This window comes from Tripterygium wilfordii, chromosome 4 (assembly GCF_013401445.1).
Source record: "Tripterygium wilfordii isolate XIE 37 chromosome 4, ASM1340144v1, whole genome shotgun sequence".
Lineage (NCBI taxonomy): Eukaryota > Viridiplantae > Streptophyta > Magnoliopsida > Celastrales > Celastraceae > Tripterygium > Tripterygium wilfordii.
Window position 1 is genome coordinate 12,430,816 of NC_052235.1, and position 21,821 is coordinate 12,452,636.

General features: G+C 38.1%; 2 protein-coding genes across 2 annotated transcripts; one reads left to right on the top strand and one right to left on the bottom strand.

The window, feature by feature from the left end:
* Nucleotides 1-541: 541 nt before the first annotated feature.
* LOC119996970 lies at nucleotides 542-10,044 on the bottom strand (the record flags this gene model as incomplete). The annotated part of the gene is made up of 4 exons (XM_038843748.1): nucleotides 542-717; nucleotides 816-986; nucleotides 5,472-5,553; nucleotides 6,703-10,044. Coding segments are annotated over 4 exons (3,771 nt in total), but the record flags the coding sequence as incomplete, so codon positions are not given.
* A 9,097-nt stretch (nucleotides 10,045-19,141) lies between these two features.
* On the top strand, nucleotides 19,142-21,373 carry LOC119996971. Its single transcript, XM_038843749.1, has 2 exons — nucleotides 19,142-19,295; nucleotides 20,925-21,373. The coding sequence occupies exons 1-2, from the start codon at nucleotides 19,142-19,144 to the stop codon at nucleotides 21,371-21,373; spliced, it is 603 nt and encodes a 200-aa protein (XP_038699677.1).
* Nucleotides 21,374-21,821: the final 448 nt, after the last annotated feature.

Below are 21,821 nucleotides of genomic sequence, written 5' to 3' on the forward strand. Positions count from 1 at the left end.
TTCTCTAAAGCACTCACTGAAACCAGGATGTGTTTGGGGTCAAAATGAACCGTGATTTCGAAAAGGAACTGTGCCATTCCTATTGTCTTAGTTTACACTAAAGGCTGACTAGTTCAAGAAATCTCACTAGCGATGGTTCAAAGCCAAAAGCGACCTAACCCCGATGTAATGACTTTTCACCGTTACTCTCTCCGTGTTCATGTCTACTCCACAGTTTAATTCAATTTCCATTCATGTGGGGGATTGTTGGAAATTTAAATTTTGAATTGGAAATTGAATTTGGTATTAATGTTACAAAGGTTGTAACATTTTTTTGTATTTAATGTGATGTTACAAACTATGTAACTCAACTGACCTAATAATTCTTATTTAATTTTTGTATTATTACTTTGATTTTCATTTTTACTTTATATATAAGGCCATGATTAGAGGGAAGAAATTAAGAGTCTGATTGGAAAGTTTATGTTTTTTTAATTTCCAAATATTGATTTTGAATTTAGATTTTGAAAACAGCTTTAAGAAATAAAACAGAAAACAAAATTCATTTGGCATAGTACGTGACAAACCATTCTCTAACTACTCTCCTATTACCATCGTCTAGTGAACCACTGCCGATCACAAACTTTGCTCCAAACCCAGACTCAGATCCACACTCACACTCATTCTCAAACTCTGCTCCAAACTGAACCGCAACCCACTGCCCCAGACCTAGACCCACTACTCCAAATTCAACCACACCCACGCTCACACTCATCAGGATTCAGCCGCCGCTCCCAAAACCCAAACCTCATTCGACAAACTAGTCGTTCAAGAACCCACATACCCAAACCGATGAAGTTCAAGACCCATGAAGCACCACCAATTTAAGACTGACGGAGTTGTTAAGATCGGAAGCTGTGATTTCAAGATCAGAAGCACCACCAATTCAAGATCAGAAGTTGTTATGACAAGGACGACGAAGGTCAAAAATAGCAGTTCAAGATCGACTTCGGTTCAAAACGAAGAAGGGAATAACAAAGCCACAAGTTCATCTTATTTACAATAATGCCACTGGTATTTGACAAAAGATTTTACAAAACAACAAAATCTAGTTTTGGTTTTTTTATTTTTAAAAATCAAAAAAGGTTTTCAATTTTACAAAATACTTTGTAAAAACACTCACCCAAACGAATTTTAAAAAAGGAAAACTGTTTTGAAAACTATAACTAAACAGTTTTCAGAGAATTCCAAAATGGTTCTCTCCTTCTTGTCCTTGTCTGAGTATATTATTCTTGACAAAGAGGTACTTAGAATCTTGATTCACTGTTACATCATTGTTTTGTGTTATCATTGGTGTGTGGTCGAGTAGACTTGGGAGGTGATATTGCATAACAACTACAAGCACCTGTGGTAGGCAATAAATCGCTTTAAGGCCAGAGTTGCATACCTCGCCTCGATCATTGTTTCGTAAGATGATTTCAATTCTACTTTGATCATATTTACATGTGTGAGCATTGTTAATGGTTTGATTGTTTTAAGTCTTAGAAATAATAGGTTATTTTGCAAAAAGTGTCTAACAAGATTCCATCTTGAGCTCAAAACAACTTGTTAGAATCGACAAGACTTTCATTGTCAAAGCTGACAATGGCGACTAGAGGCTTCACTTCTATATTTCCAAGTGAATCAAGGCTTTCTTACGATTTCTACCAGAAATCTTGCCCAAGGTTCAACCAACTTTATTGATCGGAGGAGACGAGTTGATTCGTGGAGAGCATAGAGGGAGGGGCAGAGAAGGAGATGAGTGGAGAGTTTTTTTTTTAAAAAAAAAAAATTGTTGTGTTGGCTCCCGTATATGGGTTATTGTATTAGCAGATAAATTGGGTGAGACAGTGTATGAGTTTGGCAGTGTGTTGCAATTGTGTTCAGTTGCAACACACCTCACAGCATCACAGTTTTTTGTGACACGCCAAACAGCTTTTGCATTCCAACTCACCTCACAGCACCACAACTTTTTACCTCACAGCATCTCACCACACCTCACATCACTCTCAAACGCTTATAATATATGTTGAATTGTCCTACGTGTCGCAACCGGGGTCACGACGCGGACCGGCGATGAAAGAATGAAAAATGATTTAGAGTCGCCACCAATTGATTTAAGTGCAATTGGACACTAAAAATGGTCTACGAACCAGAAAATAGGTAAGGGGGTCTATTGAGTGTGGGGAAGGTGTTAGGCACCCCACAACTCCCTAAAAGGTTACCTAGATTGATCTGTGTGCTTTTCTTGAAAATTGTTTGTCCAATATAAATGATATTTTGATTTGAAAAGATAACATAATTAAAGCATAGGCAGGAGCTGAATGTCATCAAGTCCTCCTCCTAATTAACTTCAATTTAGTCACCATTATTTGTAGAGTACAAATGATACCTTAATTTGAAGAGATAACATAATTAAAGCCTAGGCAGGAGCTGAATGTCATCAAGTCCTCCTCCTAATGAACTTTAATTTAGGTATCTAGTAAATTAATTTATCATTGTGTTTAGAAATACAAATGACACTTTAATTTGAAAAGATAACATAATTAAAACCTAGGCAGGAGCTGAATGTCATCAAGTCCTCCTCCTAATGAACTTTAATTTAGGTATCTAGTAAATTAAATTACCATTTACGTTTGTTTAAATAAGGATAACACAATTAAAGTCTAGGCAGGAGCTGAATGTCATCAAGTCCTCCTCCTATTTGACTTCAATGAAGTATCTATTAATTGTTTATGTGAAAATTTGGTAAATATGTGGTTGTTGAATTGGAGGATTTGTGAAAAACGATCTATGCATAAAATTCTAATATACATCCTAAACATGCATTCTAAACTAACAACCCCTAACATGCATACTAATCAATTTAAATATGCATAAATATAAATTACACTACTCTACATTATTTTCATTATTTTTCCACTATCCTATTACATAACTTACATTTACAAGGATATATATGCCAAACAAAAATAAGATAAAAATATATACAAATAACAAATGATAACTAATACAAATACAAATATGGCCACTAAGCCCGGTCCATTACTTAAGCCCAATCCATTCTCCAAATATGTATTCCGGCCCAAGTGACATCAAGTTCGGCCCAAATAGAGTCGAGCCCGATCCACATTCAAAAACAAACAACATAAAGGGTTAAAGTTGTACTCAAATGCCATAAAAATTCATTATCAAATTAACTGCGTATACATCATAAACATATAAACAAACACATATATTCAAATACACCTACACAAATATACAAAACGAGATGTATACATACAAACACAGATACTGAATATATACACACTGTATATATATATATGCGTGCACTATATATATATGCACACACCCACACACATATACACACACACAATGCACACATATACACACGCCCACTGCATATATATGTACACACACTGCACACCTATATATACATACACTATACATATATATACACACACTGTATATACATATACATGCGCATATAAACACACATATACATATAAAGACCAATATATGTATACACACCCCATATACATATACACTGTACTGCATATACCTTATATATATATATATATTATATATATATATATATATATACACACACACTGTATACTTGCATAAACCGGCATATATACATATATGAACATCAAAACTCAGCCTATATACATATACAAATAGGGGTATCCAAAGCCACAAGAATCAAATATGAAAACCAGATGTGCGAAATCAGTTATCCATATGGTGAACAAACCAAGATTCAAGCCATAAGAATCGAAATCGAATGTGCTTCCGAGAAGTAAATCGAGGAGATGGAACTAGAAATGGGAGACCTGTGTAGACTATACTCCCTCAAAAGTAGAACCCGAAAGATACAAAAAATTGCAACAAAGGAACAAAAACAAAGAAATAGAACCAAATTCAAGTTAGAGTGTAATGGAATCGTTACCCTTGGAGACTAGAACCAAGTTGATGCGACTTCTTTATCCCCGATTCTCCTTTGTGCAGCGATTTTGGTCCTCCTTCTCTTTTCCTAGTTATGTGGCTGGTTCTTCTCCCTTCTTTCTCTCCTCTGTTTTTCTTCTTTTTTTTTTGCTCTCCGGCGGCTCTCCATTCTTTCTCTCACGAGAGACCCATTTTCTCCTTTTTTTTTTGTCTCCTTGTGCGGCTGCTTTCACACTCTTTTCTCTCTTTTTTTTGTTTTTCTTTTTTTTCCTTTTTTCCCCCTTTTCTTCTTGTGCGGCGCCTCCCTCTCCTTTTGTTGGCTGCGTCTCTCCCACAATCTCTCTTTCTTTTATACCATATCCCTATAAAACCCTATTTCATCCTTTTACCAAAATGTCCCCCCAAACCCTATTTATTTTCTCCTTAGAAATCCTAAGAAACTAATATTTTGGTATTTTCCTATGTTTTTTGCCAAAACCTAAAAGGTGCCACCTTTCCTTTTTAAAGGTTTTATTTATCATTTATTTAATTCTCCTATTTTTTAGATATTTTCTAGGGTTTTGTTGTATTGGGTTTGGGTTTGAATTTTTATAGGCTTATGACCCAAGAAATGGGCTTTAGGATTTTTTACATGTTTGTGGGTCCAAGAAATAGGCTTCGATTTTTTTGTAAGCATGTGGGCTCCAGAACGGGCTTTTGAATTATTATTATTATTATATTTTAGTTTTTTCTATTTTTCTATATTATTATTTTTTGGGCCGGACGAAAACCGGGTACTACAGCTGCCCCCCTTTGTATGTCTTTTATGAAATAAAAGACAAACAAAGGTGTAGTCAACCGAGTTTCGTACGGGAACTGGAATGCGCGGGATCACTGTGGCCATTCCCGGCTTGGCCAACTGTTTGTGTAAGAAAATAAAGGGCACGGGATCACAAGGCCATTCCCGGCTTGGCCAAATGTTTGTGCAGAAAATAAAGGGCACGGGATCACAAGGCCATTCCCGGCTTGGCCAAATATTGGTGCAGAAAAATAAAGGGCACGGGATCACAAGGCCATTCCCGGCTTGGCCAAATGTTTGTGTAGAAAAATAAAGGGCACGGGATCACAAGGCCATTCCCGGCTTGGCCAAATATTGGTGCAGAAAAATAAAGGGCACGGGATCACAAGGCCATTCCCTGCTTGGCCAAATGTTTGTGCAGAAAAATAAAGGGCACGGGATCACAAGGCCATTCCCGGCTTGGCCAAATGTTTGTGCAGAAAAATAAAGGGCACGGGATCACAAGGCCATTCCCGGCTTGGCCAAATGTTTGTTTGAATTTATGCAAGAAAATATCCATGAGTGTATGAATGCATGAAGAAAATTGTATTTTCTTTTATTTTTCTCATTTTGAAAATTTGATTTTGGTTAATTGTCATAAGTACCATCACCCCTATCATCCTGCAATCACCCATCATGAGAAGACTGCATCTTTTGCCTCCATCCCATCTTGAATCTACCATGTTACACTTATTCTTGTATCTTTCATTGTTGTTTTGTCTTGTCTTTCCATCAATTTGCTGCTCACATCTGATTTCCACCCTTTCATCCTACAATCATCCATCATGAGAAAACTGCATCTTTTGATTCCATCCTATCTTCAATCTGCCATGTTAGGCTTATTCTTGTATCTTTCATTCTCTTTTTGTCTGGTCTTTCCATCGATTTACAGCTTCCATCTGATTTTCACCAAATCTGACATACCTTTAACGCCAAGCACAATCTCTCCGGCTCCAAAATCTCTCTGGCCCCACTATGCCTTTTAACGCCAATTAATTTCTTTTAGCTCCTTTACAGTCAAGAACACCAAAATCTCACAGGTTCCTGCTAAGAACAATGTCCTAATGCACTTGTCATGATTTTTCATTACTTCACTTAACTGTCAAATAAATTCAATAGTATGGCAATGCTTGTACTACACGAGATTTCTGAAGGCAAGATATATAAGCAATAAAATCGTGAAGAACACAAACAATGAATAAGGAATTTGGAAATGAACTGAATAACCTCAGAGAGTTTTATTTAGAATAGATAGATAACAGGAGAGATTGATCCAGTATATATATGATTCAAGAGGGTTAGAAATAAAGGAAATAGCAGAAATTTTTACAGGATATAAAATGAGATAACTTTGATTCCGCACAAAACTGCCCCAGTTTTGTGTGTCCCCATTTTGCAATTATTGAATCTGACTACTTTCATATCAATCTTCTCCTTCACAGACTCATCATGCATACCCCTGAACATAACCAATTCACCTGTATACAGCCTCGCTATCTGCCATTCATTGTATTTCCTTATATTCATCTCAAATCCTCAAAAAGGCCTCTGTCTCATTCCCCTTAGTTGCTGTCACCACACCTTTCTGATCTCAATATTATTTGAAGCTCCCATGAAGGGTTTTTACTATAGTAGAGACTCTTTTTTTTTAATTTTTGCCTGAAGCGCCCACGAGGAGTTTTCACTCCAGCGGGATTTTTATGGCTCTAATTTTTGCCTAGACCGCCCTTTCGGGTTTTCAATCTAGCGAGCTTTTTAACTCTAATTTTTGCCTAGATCGCCCTTTCGGGTTTTCAATCTAGCGAGTTTTTTTTTTTTTTTTTTTTTTTTTTAACTCTAATTTTTGCCTAGACTGCCCTTTTGGGTTTTCAATCTAGCGAGTTTTTTTTTTTTTTTTTTCTTTTTTGCTATGGGTAATACTTTTTGATGGCGTCTGCATTCACCGGATTAGGCAATTCTTCTCCATCCATTCTTGCCGAAATTAATGCCCCTCCTTCAAAGGCTTTCTTCACCACATATGGTCCCTCATAATTCGGTGTCCACTTCCCTCGGTGATCCTTTTGAGGCGGCAAGATCATCTTCAACACTAAATCTCCTTCCCTGAAACTGCGAGGTCGAACTTTCTTATTATGTGCTTTCATCAATCTTCTTTGATACAATTGCCCTTTACAAATTGCTCTTAGTCTTCGTTCTTCAATCAAATTCAACTGCTCATAACGCATTCGAGTCCATTCTGATTCTTCCAATCCTGCCTCCAGAACTACTCGAAGGGATGGAATCTCCACTTCGATAGGCAAAACCGCTTCCATGCCATACACTAAAGAGAAAGGCGTCTCCCCGGTAGATGTCCGTATTGAGGTCCGATAACCATATAGAGCAAAAGGGATCTTCTCATGCCAATCTTTGTAATTCTCTGTCATCTTCCCAATGATCTTCTTGATATTTTTATTCGCCGCTTCGACAGCCCCATTCATCTTCGGACGGTAAGGAGTCGAATTATGGTGACTAATTTTGAACTGGTCACAAAAATCCTTCACCATTTTGCTATTGAAATTCGTGCCATTATCAGTGATAATTCTTTCCGGGACTCCATATCGACAAACAATCTCTTTTCTCAAGAACCGAACAACCACACTACTCGTCACATTAGAATACGAAGCAGCCTCCACCCATTTGGTAAAATAATCGATAGCAACCAGAATAAACCGATGCCCATTAGAAGCCTTCGGCTCAATTGGACCGATGACATCTAATCCCCACATTGAGAAAGGCCATGGCGATGTCAACACATGCAATGGATTAACTGGAACATGTGTTCTGTCTGCATAAATCTGACACTTGTGGCATCTGTTTGCATAACTTATGCAATCCCTCTCCATGGTTAACCAATAATACCCTGCACGTATAATCTTCCGCGCCATTGCATATCCACTGGAATGAGTCCCACATATTCCTTCATGAATTTCCTCCATTATTTGTTTAGCCTCAGCAACATCAACACAACGCAAGAAAACTATCCCATCATTCCTTTTATAAAGAACATTTCCACTCAAGAAGAAAGATCCTGCCAGTCTCCTGATGGTACGCTTATCATTCTCTGATGCCCCTGATGGATATGCTTTCTTTTCAATGTACTGTTGGATATCATGATACCACGGTTTACCATCAGGCTCTCCCCCTAAATTTGAACAGTAACCTCGAACTTCTCGTTTCTCAATTTTAATTAGCTGCACTTCCCCTTTTGGGTCTACATCAAACATTGCCGCCAAAGTCGCCAAAGCATCCGCTATTTGATTCTCCTCTCTTGGGATATGATCAAACTCAATCCAATCAAAAAACTTAACTAACTTTTTGATATGTTGGTAATATGGAATGAGCTTGTCATCTTTAGTTTCCCACTCATCATTCAATTGCCTAATCACCAACTGTGAGTCACCATAGACCTGTAGCCTCCTAATCCCCATATCGATAGCAACTTGAATTCCCATCGTACATGCTTCATACTCAGCCACATTGTTAGTACATTCGAAATACAACTTAGCTGTAAACGGGATAATATTCTCATCGGGTGATATTAACACTGCACCAATTCCACATCCCATGATATTAGAAGCCCCATCGAACAACATAGTCCATTTTGCCAAATCCTTCTGATTCCCCTCTTCTATCGACACAGTCATGACATCAATATCTGGAAACTTCAAATCCATAGACTGAGTATCATCAATTGCTCCATCTGCCAAATAATCTGCTATTGCACTCCCTTTGATTGCCTTCTGTGTAACATACAAAATATCATATTCTGATAACAACATCTGCCATTTTGCTATCCTCCCTGAAAGAGAAGGTTTCTCAAAAATGTATTTGATAGGATCCATCCTAGAAATCAACCATGTAGTATGATAAAGCATATATTGTCTAAGCCGATGTGCAGCCCAAACCAAAGAACAACAAGTTTTCTCCAACATCGAATAATTTGCTTCACAACTAGTAAACTTCTTGCTTAAGTAATAAATGGCATGCTCTATCCTTCCCGATGAATCATGCTGTCCAAGCACACATCCCATCAAACTATCCGAGACAGTCAAATAGAGAATAAGCGGCCTGCCAGCTACAGGAGGCATCAACACTGGAGGACTTTTCAAGTATTGCTTGATCTTTTCGAATGCAATCTGACAATCTTCGTTCCACTCAGTAGAATTACTCTTACGCAACAATTTAAAGATAGGTTCACAAGTAGCTGTCAACTGTGAAATGAATCTGGCAATGTAATTTAACCTTCCCAAGAAACCCCTAACTTCCTTTTCTGTCCGAGGGGGTGGCATCTCCACGATCGCCTTCACTTTATCAGGATCTACCTCAATTCCTTTCCTGCTTACAATAAAACCTAACAACTTCCCCGAGGTCGCCCCAAATGTGCACTTAGCTGGATTCAACTTCAATTGATGCCTCCTTAATCGATCAAACAACTTCTGGAGATTCACAATATGATCTTCACCTTCTTTGGATTTTGCTATCATATCATCGACATATACTTCAACTTCTCTATGCATCATGTCATGAAACAAAGTGACCATGGCTCGTTGATAAGTAGCACCAGCATTCTTTAAACCAAACGGCATGACTTTATAGCAAAAGGTTCCACATAGGGTAATAAAAGTTGTTTTCTCACGATCCTCTGGTGCCATCTTGATCTGATTGTAACCCGAAAATCCATCCATGAAAGAGAAAGTTGAATGTCTAGCCGTATTATCCACCAAAACATCGATATGGGGAAGAGGAAAATTATCCTTCGGGCTTGCACGATTGAGATCTCTGTAATCGACACACATCCGAACCTTACCATCCTTCTTGGGAACAGGTACAATATTTGCCACCCATTCAGGGTATCTAGCCACTGCTAAAAAACCAGCATCGAACTGCTTCTTCACTTCATCTCTTATCTTCAAAAGCATATCTGCTTTCAATCTCCTTAGCTTTTGTTTCACTGGGGTACATTCTGGAATCAATGGTAACTTGTGAACAACAATACTTGTATCAAGACCGGGCATGTCTTGATAAGACCATGCAAAGACATCCTGGTAACTATGCAACAAATCTATCAATTTCTTCTTATTTTCTCCTTCGAAGGCAGCTCCTACCTTAACCTCCTTTTTCTCCGTTTCAGTTCCCAAATTAACAACTTCAGTTATCTCTTGGTGCGGCTTTATTAGTTTCTCTTCCTGATTGACTTGTCTTAACATTTCAGGTAAAATCTCAATTTCTTCCTCTATTTCATAGTCAGATTCAACATTGCTAATGGGTGCATCAAAATCTGGTTCATTAAGTTCGTCATCTTCGTTATCATCATTTTCAATCCTGTGAAAGAAATGAATAAAAATGGTTTTGAGAATGGAGAACAAAACTTAAATGGAAATGGAGAAACATGAATATGGATGACTGTCAAAAGACTTTCATTTCATGGAAAAGGGAATATGTACAAAGATTGAACATGCAATCGCCATACTATAAGATTTATTGAAAGCAAAGTAAAGCATGCTCATTACAAAAGACCCAAACGAAGGCCGTGAGCTGGGCCCACGATGGTAGTGCACTCGGGATTACTCTTGCAAGTTCTTGAGAGATACTGGGAGCTCCACACTGGTCCAGTTGCTTAATTTGAAATTTGAAGGACGCGAGATGACAAAGCAAGGTCTAGCAGCCGAACTCTGTTCCTCTTCCACCACAGCAACTTGGAAGTCTTCAAACTGATCACACATATTTGCCAAAATTGCCCCAGTTTTATCAGCCGATTTTTCAACTGGCAGTTTTCCAAAAACTGCCCCAGTATCAGCCAAACTTACCTTGTTCTGCATCCCTCCATACACAAAACTGTCATAAAGCCAAGGAATCGGTTTCTTTTCAACTTCCAGCTCCTTTCCTTCCAGACGAGCAAACCTCTTTGTCTGTTTTTCTGCCTGCACACGGTTCCTGTCAAGCCTAGTTGGCTTATAACCCAAGCCCCAATGTTCTGGATGTTTCACCATTTCTACTGGCTTCGTAATTCCTTGTCGATTCTTACCAAGTCCTTCGCCCGGGCGAAACCCCTTTTTCAACATAAATTTTGCTACATTCTTCGTAACCTTGGATACTTGTGGCTTTATGGGAGAAAGTCCTTCCTTCACATAGCTAGCACTAGCAATTTCAAAAGATTGGAATGAACTTTCAATCCCTTCTGTCGGAGCATCAATAGGAGAATTATTAGACAAACTAGCAACCATCCATTCTGACTGGCCCTTTACTATATAAACCCTTCCATCATGAACAAACTTGAGCATCTGATGCAATGATGAGGGAACGGCTCCTGCAGTGTGAATCCAAGGTCGTCCCAACAGGCAACTGTAGGTTGGTGAGATATCCATTACCACAAATGGTACATTGAAAGTTACGCTTGCAACCTGTAAAGGTATTTCAATTTCTCCCATAATCTCTCTACGTGTTCCGTCGAATGCCCTTACTACCATCGGCACTGGTCTTAAATAAGATCTGTCAATCGGCAGCTTTTCAAAAGTCTCCTTTGGTAAAATATTGAGTGATGACCCATTATCCACCAAAATACTTGCTAATTCCTTTCCACGACACATGGCTGAAATATGCAAAGCTTTGTTGTGCCCCATCCCTTCAGGCGGAATATCATCCTCAGTAAAGGACAACAAATGGGACGCTAACACATTTCCCACAATGCCATCAAAAGAGTCTGTAGGAATCTTATCTGATACGTATGCCTGATTTAACATTCTCATCAAGACTTGTCGATGCGGTTCAGAACTCATTATCAACTCCAAGATCGAAATTTTTGCAGGGGTTTTCTTCAATTGATCCACTATCATGTACTCACTCTGCCGAATAATTTTCAGGAACTCCTGGACTTCCACATCAGTTACAACTTTCTTTTTCTCATCTGGGCGTACAAAAAGACCTTCTTCCGGAATAGAACTAAATCCTTCAACTTCAGGTATTGCTTTCCCTTTTCTTTTGCGTTCAGCTTCAAGATCCACTACCATATTCCCTTCTGGCTCATTTCTCGTGTAACATCTCCCACTCCGGGTAACTCCACTGACACCAGAAATATTATCAACCATTTCTCCTTCCTTTCCTCTAACTTCAGCCTCATAATTCCATGGCACAGCCTTGTCATTCTTGTACAAAGGATCTATCTTTGGTTTGAGTGGCCCAACTGGTGGCGCATCTTCCACATAATACTGCAAGACAAATTGCGGAGCACGGTTCGGCCTAGGCCCATGATAATATCCTCCTATAACACTGACTTCATTTGATTGGCCTTTCACTTCAAACTTTATTATCTTCAAATCCATCAACTCTTGTACCTTCTCCTGAAAGCCACAACAATTCTCAATAGCATGTCCCCTTTGTCCTCTATGGAACTCACAAGTCTTCATGCCATCAAAAAGTCCACGTTGAACGGGCATATCCACTGCCATTTCCTCAACTAATCCTTCTTTCCTCAACACCATAAACAACTGGCCCAACGCATCGCAATCTCTGATACCCATCTTTTTGTAGCACAAAATTCTTCAATGGCATTCACCCCCTCTTTCTCATGATTAGGCAATGGATTGTTGTTGATATTTGGTTTATTGATTGCACTAAGATCCAGCCATTTCGCTTCAATCATCCCCTGGACTATCCTTTTGAATTGTAAACATCCTTCAGTTGAGTGCCCGGGTGTACCTCCATGATATAAGCATGTAGCATTAGGATCATACCAATGGGGATATGGAGGTTGGTGGACCCGTCCCGGAACAGGAGCTACTGCTCCTTGCGCTTGAAGTTTCGTGAAGCATTCAGCATAGGTTATGGGCAAAGGATCGAAATGCTCAACGGGCCTTCTGGGTCTTTGGCTTTGGAAATTTGGACGAGGGTTTTGGTAAGTGTTTGGGTTTTGAAAATTTTGGTAAGTGTTTGGGTTTTGGAAGTTTTGGTAAGTGTTTGGGTTTTGCGAGTATTGATTGGGTAATGGTGCATTGAATCGGGGTGGATAAGGATTTTGGGTGTGGGTATGATTATAGTAGGCTCCTGGGCTTGACATCCTTGGGGCATTGCTTCTAGGGCGATAATCTGAAGTAGGCACACCATAAACAGCTGGATTTGAATCAAAATTCACAGAATGCACTTCAGCCTTCTTGCCTTTACTTGCTTTAGCTGGGTCTGATTTATCAAGGGTGGGATAATACAGAGTACCTCTCTTCATACATCGTTCAACTCGCTCCCCTGCTTGTATCATATCAGCTAAGTTACTATGACCGCCTCCCGCCAGATTGGAAGTATAAGGCTCCTGGAGAGCATCAATGAAAGCGTTCAACAAATCCTTTTCTGAAAGGGGTGGAATTATCTGGGCTGCTAAATCCCTCCATCGATAGGCAAATTCCCTAAAGCTTTCCCCACTTTTCATTGCTGTGTTCTGCAGATCGTAAATGGTAGGGATCTTTTCTTCGTTATGCTTATACTGCTTCATAAACATTTCAGCCAAATCCTCCCACGAAGCTACTGATGAAGGATTAAGGGTATTGAACCACCTTTGAGCTGCCCCAGTCAGACTATCTTGGAAATAATGCATCAACACTTTCTCATCGCTTGCATATGGCTGCATGCGCCGACAATACATCGTTAAATGATCCAAAGGGACTCCAGTGCCATCAAACAAACTGAATTTTGGTAGTACAAAGTCATGTGGAACATTCAAATTCTTCACAAGACACAAATTAGCTGGGTTTAACATTCCCGAAGCATTGAAACCCTCCATAGCTCTTAGTCGCTTTTCTAACTTCTTAATCGCATCCATCGAGTTACTATCTTCATTCTGAACTCCCTCAGTTACTACCCCGCCAATAAAAGTTCCCGCGGTATCAGCACCGACTGGGAGGGGATTCTCATGCCCATGAGGATCAACTTGATGAATGTACGTTGGGTTCTGAGTCGTTGCCTGTTGAGAAACATACTGATGCTGGTGCAAACCAGGCAAAGATTGGTTACGGACAGGAGTGAACCCGGGTGGGTAAACTGGTACTTCTTGGTGCCAATGATTCTCAGGAACCTCTGGTGTTTCAGAATTTTCAACTACTCCTTTTCCTTTCATCAGCAACGCCATATTCTTCATTAGTAGGGCCATCTGCTCTTTCAGTTCAGCTATATCCTGATTCTGACTATGCTCACCCGTTTCCTGCTCCATATTCTCAATAATTCTTGATTGTAGGCGAGTCTGATAGGGGTGTCGATGGTGCTTCTTGGGCGCTATGATTATTTATGATTTTTCTGTGCATTTTGAAAACAATGACATTAGTTCCCATTTATTTTATTTTAAGAACATGCATGCATGTGGTTATTATTTGTGCAAATCCTAGGTACTCCTTACAATTAACAAGATGATTTAAAAAAAATTGATCTATTATATGTGCAATAGTTATGTATATGAAAAGTATATATGTACATGTATGGATGATTAACGAGTGTGCAAGCATATATGGACATGTATGGATAATTAACAAGCACGCACATGGGTACAACCTAGGCTAACATATACATGGCAAATGTATGAACACGTGTGGTTTAAGAAATGTGTATACAAGTGTAATCTAATTGATGTGTCAAGTACATATGAATATGTAAATAAGGGATGAAGATACATGGTATCTAAATGTACAAGAATACAACATAATATAAGCATGTGAAATAAATAGTTAGGGATAGGAATGCCCCCTTTGTTCTTAAAATGGGTAATACCACCTAAAAATGTCTGGAGGATTAGAACCATGGCTACGGTTTATCTTTGGTGCACAGGGTGGTTTAACTAACTAATCGCGAGGTCTCTAGATCAGGTGGCTTTTGCTCCATTGGATCACAAAAGCCCATCCCTTAATGTCATAAGAGGACGTCAATCCAGGAAGGTGTCTTCCCCCACCCATACAGGGAAGTGAATCCCATGAAAGTGGTAGGTCAACCTTCACTAATCACTAAGTAACCCGGGTATAGGGTTATGTGTGTGCAGTGATAAGTGAATGTGTGTGCGGAGGCATACAAACCAATATCCCTAACATTTAAATCTCACAAGGCCCATATCTGATGAAGAAATCTACAACATTGAACAAATCCATCAAATTCTTCAAATTTAATATACAAATACAAATAGGAACTAACATAAAAACTATACAAGAAAAGCACAAAAATCAATCATATAGGCTCAACCCCTTTGGTATGAAAACCAATGTCCCCAGCAGAGTCGCCAGTTGTCGCAACCGGGGTCACGACGCGGACCGGCGATGAAAGAATGAAAAATGATTTAGAGTCGCCACCAATTGATTTAAGTGCAATTGGACACTAAAAATGGTCTACGAACCAGAAAATAGGTAAGGGGGTCAATTGAGTGTGGGGAAGGTGTTAGGCACCCCACAACTCCCTAAAAGGTTACCTAGATTGATCTGTGTGCTTTTCTTGAAAATTGTTTGTCCAATATAAATGATATTTTGATTTGAAAAGATAACATAATTAAAGCATAGGCAGAAGCTGAATGTCATCAAGTCCTCCTCCTAATTAACTTCAATTTAGTCACCATTATTTGTCGAGTACAAATGATACCTTAATTTGAAGAGATAACATAATTAAAGCCTAGGCAGGAGCTGAATGTCATCAAGTCCTCCTCCTAATGAACTTTAATTTAGGTATCTAGTAAATTAATTTATCATTGTGTTTAGAAATACAAATGACACTTTAATTTGAAAAGATAACATAATTAAAGCCTAGGCAGGAGCTGAATGTCATCAAGTCCTCCTCCTAATGAACTTTAATTTAGGTATCTAGTAAATTAAATTATCATTTACGTTTGTTTAAATAAGGATAACACAATTAAAGTCTAGGCAGGAGCTGAATGTCATCAAGTCCTCCTCCTATTTGACTTCAATGAAGTATCTATTAATTGTTTATGTGAAAATTTGGTAAATATGTGGTTGTTGAATTGGAGGATTTGTGAAAAACGATCTATGCATAAAATTCTAATATACATCCTAAACATGCATTCTAAACTAACAACCCCTAACATGCATACTAATCAATTTAAATATGCATAAATATAAATTACACTACTCTACATTATTTTCAATATTTTTCCACTATCCTATTACATAACTTACATTTACAAGGATATATATGCCAAACAAAAATAAGATAAAAATATATACAAATAACAAATGATAACTAATACAAATACAAATATGGCCACTAAGCCCGGTCCATTACTTAAGCCCAATCCATTCTCCAAATATGTATTCCGACCCAAGTGACATCAAGTTCGGCCCAAATAGAGTCGAGCCCGATCCACATTCAAAAACAAACAACATAAAGGGTTAAAGTTGTACTCAAATGCCATAAAAATTCATTATCAAATTAACTGCGTATACATCATAAACATATAAACAAACACATATATTCAAATACACCTACACAAATATACAAAACGAGATGTATACATACAAACACAGATACTGAATATATACACACTGTATATATATATATGCGTGCACTATATATATATGCACACACCCACACACATATACACACACACAATGCACACATATACACACGCCCACTGCATATATATGTACACACACTGCACACCTATATATACATACACTATACATATATATACACACACTGTATATACATATACATGCGCATATAAACACACATATACATATAAAGACCAATATATGTATACACACCCCATATACATATACACTGTACTGCATATACCTTATATATATATATATATATATTATATATATATATATATACACACACACTGTATACATGCATAAACCGGCATATATACATATATGAACATCAAAACTCAGCCTATATACATATACAAATAGGGGTATCCAAAGCCACAAGAATCAAATATGAAAACCAGATGTGCGAAATCAGTTATCCATATGGTGAACAAACCAAGATTCAAGCCATAAGAATCGAAATCGAATGTGCTTCCGAGAAGTAAACCGAGGAGATGGAACTAGAAATGGGAGACCCGTGTAGACTATACTCCCTCAAAAGTAGAACCCGAAAGATACAAAAAATTGCAACAAAGGAACAAAAACAAAGAAATAGAACCAAATTCAAGTTAGAGTGTAATGGAATCGTTACCCTTGGAGACTAGAACCAAGTTGATGCGACTTCTTTATCCCCGATTCTCCTTTGTGCAGCGATTTTGGTCCTCCTTCTCTTTTCCTAGTTATGTGGCTGGTTCTTCTCCCTTCTTTCTCTCCTCTGTTTTTCTTCTTTTTTTTTTGCTCTCCGGCGGCTCTCCATTCTTTCTCTCACGAGAGACCCATTTTCTCCTTTTTTTTTTGTCTCCTTGTGCGGCTGCTTTCACACTCTTTTCTCTCTTTTTTTTGTTTTTCTTTTTTTTCCTTTTTTCCCCCTTTTCTTCTTGTGCGGCGCCTCCCTCTCCTTTTGTTGGCTGCGTCTCTCCCACAATCTCTCTTTCTTTTATACCATATCCCTATAAAACCCTATTTCATCCTTTTACCAAAATGTCCCCCCAAACCCTATTTATTTTCTCCTTAGAAATCCTAAGAAACTAATATTTTGGTATTTTCCTATGTTTTTTGCCAAAACCTAAAAGGTGTCACATTTCCTTTTTAAAGGTTTTATTTATCATTTATTTAATTCTCCTATTTTTTAGATATTTTCTAGGGTTTTGTTGTATTGGGTTTGGGTTTGAATTTTTATAGGCTTATGACCCAAGAAATGGGCTTTAGGATTTTTTACATGTTTGTGGGTCCAAGAAATAGGCTTCGATTTTTTTGTAAGCATGTGGGCTCCAGAACGGGCTTTTGGATTATTATTATTATTATATTTTAGTTTTTTCTATTTTTCTATATTATTATTTTTTGGGCCGGACGAAAACCGGGTACTACACTACGTAATCAAATTAGGTCAATTATTTTATTTTAGATTAATGTACAATGTAAACCTTAAGTGATTTTATATTAATATTATTAGTCATCCAATATAACCGTAATTTAGATACGCCAAATGCACCTCACAGCACCACACCGCACCACAGTTTTAAAAGTGATGCGCCAAATAGCTTTTTGCGTTCCAACTCACCTCACAGCACCACAGTTTTATAACTCACAACACCACACCACACCTCGCAGCACCTCACAACATTCCCAAACAAGCCCAGTGGTCCCATGACATGCTTTTGAAGATGTATCATTCGATGCTTTATTATTATTGGTATTCGTTAGAGCATCCACAATCGATGTCCTTGATACTCACTTGATATTGTCTCAAAATTTATGCACTAATTATGTTTTGAAGTGTGTATTTCCTATACACCCACAATGGGTACAAGTTCCACCACTCCAAAAACCTAACCAACAAACTACCAACCTTCACCTTCCCTCCACCTTTCCTATAATAAAAATCAAATTATGTTATAATAATTCACGAAATTCTGATGTGAAAAAAATTGTTCAAAGAATTAAATAAACAATTAATTTGTCATTTAAAAACAATTTTTGAGATGAAGTAATTAAGTTGTCCTAGTGTTTGACTCGTGTAAAATTCAAAGAGTTTAATTAATTTGATCATTTCTCATTCAATAATTGAACAATGGCAGGTCCTTCTGTGAACAATTATGTCCTTCTCTCGCAGGTGCAATTCAATATTTGACTTTCCGTTTGAATTCACTTGTACTTTTTCAACGACTACAATAAATACTAGACTGACTACATTTTCGCTTCACACTTTCAATAGCTTCTACCCCAGTCTTGCTTATCTAATTTCCTAATTCTTCAAACTCAAGCTTTTGCAAAATCAATGGCGGGTCCTTCTAATTGGCAATTTCAACAGCAACTTATGGAACAATTTTTGGATCTACAACAACAAAAGATTGATGACATTACCATGATAGAGCAAGGTATTACAGATTTTTAGGAGTACGAGCCACCTAGAGTTGCTAGACGCACATTTATAAATCATGATCGTGTCAGAGTGCACGACAAGCTTGTCAAGAAGTACTTTGTTGTTAACTGCATTTACCCTCTAAGCATGTTTTGACGCCGCTTCTGAATGCGAAGGGAGTTGTTCCATTGTATCCGAGCCGACTTAGAAGTGGCTGAACCTTATTTTCAATTGAAATATGATTGCACTGGTTAGGCAGGTTTTTCATCCATCCAAAAAATTACAGCATCCTTGCGCATACTTGATTACGACAATCCCATTGATCGTGAGGATGAAACTCTTAGCATTGCGGAGACAATGACAATTGAGACTGTTCATATCTTTTGTTAGACAATCATGGATGTGTACTCCGAGCAATATCTAAGATCTCCCAATGAGCGAGAACTGATTCGATTACTAGATGAGAATAAATCTCGTGGGTTTCCACGGATAATCGGGTCTTTAGATTGTATGCACTGGGAATGGAAAAATCGTCATACTGCCTGGCATGGCGAGTACTGTTGGGTCTAAATTAACCTTACTAGCAAGTGTACTAGTCGACGACTACAACACAATGATAAGCAAGGGTCGAATCCACAGGGACGGTGTTATGTCTAATCCAAATGTATATTTGTATGTATGTATGGACAATGCAATCAAAAGTAAAGTTCAACTCAAGATTGTTTGGTTTGGTAATTAAACTAAAACAAGCAAATAGCAAAGTGTTTTTGGTATTTTCTTAGAATAACGATGCAACTAATGCAAATGAGATGAGTTAACGAATATGAGATGAACACCAAGGCTTCGGAATCCCCCTTGGGAAATGACTTGCAATGACATAAATTCACACACATATTTGCTAATTCGGGCATAACGAATCCGTACCTAAGTCGGTTTTAGCGCACTTAAGCCAAATCTCCCTAAAATCGATTACTAGCCATCTTATTGGTCTAGGTCGGATATTCCTAAATACATTTTAGCCATCTTATTGGTCTAAACATGAATAGGAATTCATGAAGTTCTATGGAGATTAGGATTCATACAAATTGTCACCTAATTAAAGGGAGACACATTCATAATCAAGTGTTTCAAGAAGCATAATCTACTTGACATATTATTGTCTAAGCAAATTCTCCAAACAATTTCATCCAAAAACCTAAAGTGTTGGCCAAACACCACAAGCATGAAGAAATTGCAATCAAACATAGAAACACAAGATTTATACCTAAATCAACTCATATATATGTGAATCAAGTCATAAACAAAATCATCAAACCCAAGGCTTCAACCTAGCCTTGGCAAAAGAGGTTTAGTTACACATAATGAGAGAAAAACACAAGAGGAGAGATGAGAAAATCATGAATAAACCCAATTAGTTGAGTAAATCCAAGTTGAGCTGAAGAATCTCTCCTCCTAGCTCCAAGAATCGCCTTCCCCCTCTGGTTTCGCTCTCCAGAAAATCAGTTTTTGGTCAAAAGTTCCCTTCCGCTCGGGAAAATCGCGAATTAAAACACACCCAAAATCTGCCTTTTGCGCCTAGGCGTGTTGAATTCACGCCTAGGCATACCACGCCTAGGCTCAATCCTAGGCGTGGTATATATTTTCAATCATCTTCACATCAAATGCTCTCTGGACTGGGCGTGCATAAATTATTCTGGGCGTGCACAATGGTGCGCCTAGGCGCGTTACGCCTAGTCCCACAATTCAAATGACCATAACGTCTCCATATGACCTCCGATTTGCCTGATTTTAGCTTCTACGGAAAGCTTGAGATGTCTAGTTTCTAATGCCTTTTATTTTACGCGATTACAATAACATGACAGAAATTTATGACTATTTGAACACACGAAGGTCGGTGGACATTTCCTTCAATTCAGCCCATTTTCCGTCGCTTTTCATCCAAACCGCAATCAACCTATCAAAATACAAATCAACACATAAATACACTCATTATTTATCAAAAGGAAGCTTAAGAGGGGGAGATTTCTACCAAAAACAATAGGTATTATCATACCTATCAAGTACGTTGGCCACTATAGGAGGCCCACAATGGTGCTAGAGGCTGTTGTATCTCAAGATCTTTGGATATGACATTCTTTCTTCGATATACTTGGATCATACAATGATGTATCCGTTCAAGACCACTCTCCTCTTTTTGACAAGTTCATTCAGTGCCAAACACCAAACATTCCGTATAAAGTAAATGGAAGGATGTACGACATTCCCTACTATTTGACCAATTGCACCTACCCTTACTATGCCACATTGGTCCAAACACTCAAGCACCCGCTAAATGAGATGGAGAAACATTTTGCAAAGAAACAAGAGGCGGCAAGAAAGGATGTCAAAAGAGCTTTCAGTATGTTGCAAGCAAAATGGGCAATAACTCGGGGACCGATTCAATTTTGGGATGAAGAAACCATCACAAATATTATGAACTGTTGCATTATTCTTCATAATATGATAATCGAAGATGAGCAACGTTTGAATATCGACCCATGGCAGCCTGTTCTCGATGGAGTACTGTCAGTCGGCCTGCTTAAGCATGATGAAGGGCTACTGGGATGTTTCATATCTTCACGCATGTAGCAAGTTCGTGATAGGTCCATTAATGGTATGCTTCGGAATGACCTTATGGTACATCTTTGGAATAATTTTGGTGGAGAGACTGCCCATATGTAGTTCTCAGGTATCCTATCTACACTTCGGCTTTTCTTTGGTATGTGTTAGATGTTGGTTTAAGGTAAGTGTAATGAATGTATCATCATTTTGGTATTACTTAACGTCATCTACTGATGTTATTAAAGAAACCAATTTGACAGTGCATATGAAAGTAATCCAGAAATCATGTATTCGAATGCATAAACTAATTCTAGAAATATCATAATCCAAAAATCTCATAATCCATAAAAGTAAGCATCAGATGCAAATTATTATACAAACAGAAAAGCAACTGAAAACAGTTACTTCAATGGTCCAAATAAAGCATTTAAAGTAATCCAAAAACCTGGTGGCTCAACAGATTCGTCTAAAGTTC

Bases quoted from the DNA above. Each gene is read 5' to 3' on its own strand.
- LOC119996971 (XM_038843749.1), top strand. From the start codon at position 19,142: ATGGATGTGTACTCCGAGCAATATCTAAGATCTCCCAATGAGCGAGAA. The intron at 19,296-20,924 runs GCGAGTACTGTT...TATCCGTTCAAG, and splicing joins TCGTCATACTGCCTGGCATG to ACCACTCTCCTCTTTTTGAC.